General features: G+C 25.8%; 1 protein-coding gene across 1 annotated transcript; it reads left to right on the top strand.

Annotated features, from left to right (window-relative positions):
* Nucleotides 1–37: 37 nt before the first annotated feature.
* On the top strand, nt 38–1,255 carry LOC115244012 (F-box only protein 21-like). Its single transcript, XM_029821349.1, has 4 exons — nt 38–121; nt 298–441; nt 602–914; nt 999–1,255. The coding sequence occupies exons 1-4, from the start codon at nt 113–115 to the stop codon at nt 1,154–1,156; spliced, it is 624 nt and encodes a 207-aa protein (XP_029677209.1). The 5' UTR covers nt 38–112; the 3' UTR covers nt 1,157–1,255.
* Nucleotides 1,256–4,947: the final 3,692 nt, after the last annotated feature.

A 4,947-nucleotide genomic window follows, 5' to 3' on the forward strand; every position in this document is an offset into this window, starting at 1 on the left:
TAATGCAGAATTCTTTTATATGAGCTACAAGTCCAATCTACTTTATCCATCGAACATTATCAGAGGGAGGTTCCAAGATAATGAATTTCTACTGACTTCATCAAATGATATTATGATTAAGGTAATTATTTATATTTAATTTTAAGTATTTAATAAAAATATCACTCAATTATGTCTTATAAATAACACGTTATTTCAATGAGTCTCGATACATTTTAAATAAATGAGTGAAAGCGATGAACTTCTTTTTATCTTTTGTCTGTAACCAAGATTTTCTTTATATATTTTTTTCTTTAGGGAATAGAAATCATCATGAGAATTTTTGATATAACATATCTTTATAAACATTTCTTTGTGACTTACGAATATGAATTTATTATGGAAGATATTGAGAACATAAATATTGAAATTGAATACAAAAATATTACAAATACAATAGAGGTAAGTTATAACACATCGTATAATGTAATTTAATGTATTCATATATCAATATATAAAAAGATTACATTAATTATTATTATTTATAACTAAATCATTACATTATTTTAAAAATTGCTTGTGTAACAAGAAATTGATTGAATATAATGTTATGTTTCCATAGGTTAGATCTAACGCAGTAAAGGAACCATTAAAAAAAAGGACAAATGATGTTAAATTTGCCGTTGGAATGATCGTAACGCATACAGAAAAAAATAGTTTCTTTCTTGATAATCATTACGGTGTAATCATTGGATGGGATCGTGAATGTGACATGAAAATCGAAGACAAATTGAACAATACTATTATGTTTCCATATCTACATAAATGCGAGGATTTTTATCACATTTGCGTATGTCAACAATTTCCAGCCAATGCCCATCAACCGTACTACATTATTCTCACCAAGAATGATATAGTATGTTATGTGCAACAAGGTATAATTATTAGTAGCATTCTTATAAATGACATATGTGTTTTATGATTTTTTGTCTGTACAATGTAAAATATATCTATTTTAGATCAACTATCCATATCCCCACCCAAAAGAATCAATAACGTAGAAATTGGAAGATACTTCTCCAGCTTCGAAGGCACTTATTACGTACCGAATGAAAGCTTAAGAAAACATTATCCAGAAGATACCGCTGCAATAGCCAAAATACTTGCCAATCAATAGTTTTTATTATCTTAAAATGTACAATTTGTTGTATATATATTATAAAAGAATTTTTTTTTTGAAAATAATTTAAGAAATTAAAGATATATGTAATTATATCGAATTATGTGCGTGCCATTTTTTTACATTATAAAAAAATATTTTCTGCTGTAGATCTAATTGAGTAAAAAAATAAAGACTTATATTCTATAAAAATCTATGTATGACTTATTAATATGAACTTAAAAATTAAAAAATTGAAATGCAAGAGTTTGAAAGAGGATCATTGTAAATAAATGATATCAAAATTATGTATTTTCAAGAATTTCGAAAAATTTTTTCTCAAGGATAAAGATTGTTATATAGCCTTAAAAGCCTTCTCAAAGAAATTAAATGTTTTATAAATATTTTAAAAGGCATATTTCTAATTCTATGGCATTGTTTAATATAATTTTTGAAAGTTGAAATATTTCTTTGTCTTAATTTTAGATGTTTTAAAGCGAAGGAAACTATAACACAAATAGACGAAAAAAGAATCGTTTTACTATTTAAATAGAAGCAAGTGCAAAATATATCAAGAATCTATAATATTATGTATTTCTGATGTCAAACAATAAATCTTATATTTTAATTTAAAAAAAAAGAAACATTTTCTTTCTGAACATTACTTCCACAATCGTGAAGTCTATGATTTATTTTATTACGGATATGACCTAAATAGAAACATTTTTATACCATCATTGTGGTAAAATTGAAGAAATTAAATTGTTATTAACATTACAAATTAATATAATTATTGTATAGTTAATGCATAGTAAATGTAAACTATTTTCGGGCAACCGAGTTACAATTTGTAGAATTAAATATTATTTCAAAATAATTTTTTGATATTTGAAAAACGATATTGCTTTTTGTACAAGCAGAACAAACTTGAAACATTTTTTTATCCTTGGACTCGCTCTTTTTCTAGGTGGATTTTTGTAATTGTGTCTATTACGTATTCAAAATATCAATATAATTTGATTGTAATAAAACATATGCGCACAAATTACCGCGCTGGCTCTTGATTGCCTTTTATCTCTTTCGTATCAATCCATTTTATTTCTTTGTATTTATAATTTATTTAGATAAATTTCTAGAAAAATATATAATTTATATAATGATTTAAATTAAAAATTTTATGGTCACGAAATATCAAAATAAATTATGCGATATATATTTAAAACTATTAAATTTTTATTGAGTTTACTAAAATATGTAAACTTGTTTATGTGTAAAATAAATAAGTAAATCTATGTTTATGAAAGACATAAAATATTTTCTGTTTAAAGATGTCAAGATGACATCGATATTCGAGGTGGCAAAAGTTACTGGTCCACCCTATATATGTGATCATTCACACAATATACATATTTTCTTATAAAATACATTTTTTTTTATTTTAGAGTTTATATCGATACATCCACGAAAATTGATTCAAAATGACTACGAAGACATTATGTACCAAATAAAATCCTGGCAAAAATTATTCATGGGAAATCGTTCCTATTTTGAAAATACTTTCCAGTCAGAAATGTGCATTATAAAATGTACAATTTCTAATATAAATATATCAAAATTATGCATAAATAATTTCTTAATTTCTTTTATAAAGATATTGTTTCACTTTTAAACATTGTAAGATTAAAAATGCAATGTTAACACAGTATTACAAAAAATAAAAAATGTTAAAAATACTTGTAAAATTATGTCACCGTGTGCGTGTCATTAAATTTTTGTGGTTCTTCTTAATAACTAATCAAACTCTGATATCCAGGAATTGACACGAATTTTTGTAACAGTTTTGTCAACACCGCGTGATTCCCAGTTTAGCTTTTATCATGTGCAATAAACGTATTACAATTCTATAAATTTCATGAATCTTACGCTATGTATCAAATTAGGCATACGTATTTTACGCATCTCGAAAATTTTTGTCAGGCCGATCAATAATCGAATGAAACGCAATGCATTGTTATAGCATCGTTAATAGAAATATTTTAAGATCAAAATTATTTGCTCAAATATAAATGAGATTGTTTGCTTTTATATACAAATAGTACATGCTCGTGATTCTTATTTGTTCTAGATTACAAGAAAAAAGAATAATTTTGCTTGCATATTCAATTAAGTTAGTCAGAAATATTTATAATGTAAATATCTATGTATCACATTTTAATATGGAGGGCCAGTTTCAACAAGCGTGCATGCGTGCCCGCGTGCAGGTATAAAACTTTAAAGGCGTAAAAATATTGCACACAAAGTACAAAAATATAAATGGCTATAAATTAATGATTGAAAACAAAAATTTTTGATATATACATTATGCATTGTCTCTAAACCGACAATTTTTGAATCCTCTTGGTTTTTTACATGCCAACATGAGGGCGTAAAAATTGTTCTTACACGTTACTAGTTATATAATATAAATATATGTATAATATATATTTATAATAAATTTTTTTTTTATTAATAAAGCTATATGAATAAATATTTCTTTAAATGATTAAAAAAGAATTGTGTATACAAGAGACTATTAGAAACGGTGATACATAGTTAATAAATGAATCGGCTTTGAATAAAAGTTTCAATCTTTTTTACTTCGGAATTAATCACGAATTCTTAATGGCAAGCAAGAAACGATTGATCCGAGGATCAATCGATCGTCGGTGATATTACGCGTGATTTTCCGTGCATGTGGGAATTTTTAAAAAATTTATTTTACAAGTAAAAATTGTTAGGTGTACAGATTCTGCAACATTACTTCAAAAAGTTCTATAAACATAAATTTATATGATGTCTAGTAAGATGATAGAATTTTAGAAATTTTCTTAGACAAAGATAAAAAGGAAGTTTAAAAAATGAAGAAGACTGGACAACGAAGTAAAGACCAAAAAAATTGTGTATATAAAATATTTGTTATAGTCTCAGGTAACAAAAGTTTTACTGCTATTATGTTCATACCTAGAGAAGAATAGGTCAATGGAAAAGCATAACAAAGACATTTTCCAAAATCAGATACTTTAAAGTATATTACTCGGATCGAACAAACATACACATACAATTAGGCTCACCATAAAGGTTTATGACCAGAAGAACCGATTTTGCGCTAAAAGCGTTTTTTAACTGAAACCGAACCTTATGCGATCTTTGGAGGTAAGAAATAAAAAGATGGGAGACTTATTAATCAAGAAATTATAAATTATATTGAATTTCTCTTATTATAAAAATTAAAGCAAAGTAAAAAAATATATATAATGTTATTAAATTATGCAGTATATATTATAATAAATTTATGATTAATAATAATTATATTCAAAAGTACGGAGAGAAAAACTGTGCATTACATGAAAATGAATGTGTATGTCTATATAAATGTGTATAATTACACAGATCTGCATAATTTTATATTTTTTCTGCGTTCTAAAAAAACACGTATAGTTTTCTATAGTTCTTGGGCACTAACTCCAAATTTGCAAGACAAAAGATAACACTTTTCTACAAATATAATTTTTTACAAATATAATAAAATATGATCTTGGCATTTTTTAAATTTACTATTAAAACATTTACTATTAGCAATGATTTTGCAGTCGGACTGCATGGGGCAATCGTTCTATTTGATACACTGCGACTACACCTAAAAATAATGCGCGCCTGAGGTTTCAACTGGCCGGGAGTGTTTCAATCTCATTTTTCTCAAAAACTTGATGTGATAGGCCATTATGCCTTGCGAATTTGGGTTAGCGCACAAAAGAATATAGGAAACGATT

The sequence above is a fragment of the Formica exsecta genome, unplaced genomic scaffold (genome assembly GCF_003651465.1).
Source record: "Formica exsecta isolate Colony F162 unplaced genomic scaffold, ASM365146v1 scaffold786, whole genome shotgun sequence".
Classification (NCBI taxonomy): domain Eukaryota; kingdom Metazoa; phylum Arthropoda; class Insecta; order Hymenoptera; family Formicidae; genus Formica; species Formica exsecta.

Bases quoted from the DNA above. Each gene is read 5' to 3' on its own strand.
- LOC115244012 (XM_029821349.1), top strand. The intron at 442-601 runs GTAAGTTATAAC...ATGTTTCCATAG, and splicing joins ATATTACAAATACAATAGAG to GTTAGATCTAACGCAGTAAA. The intron at 915-998 runs GTATAATTATTA...TATCTATTTTAG, and splicing joins AGTATGTTATGTGCAACAAG to ATCAACTATCCATATCCCCA.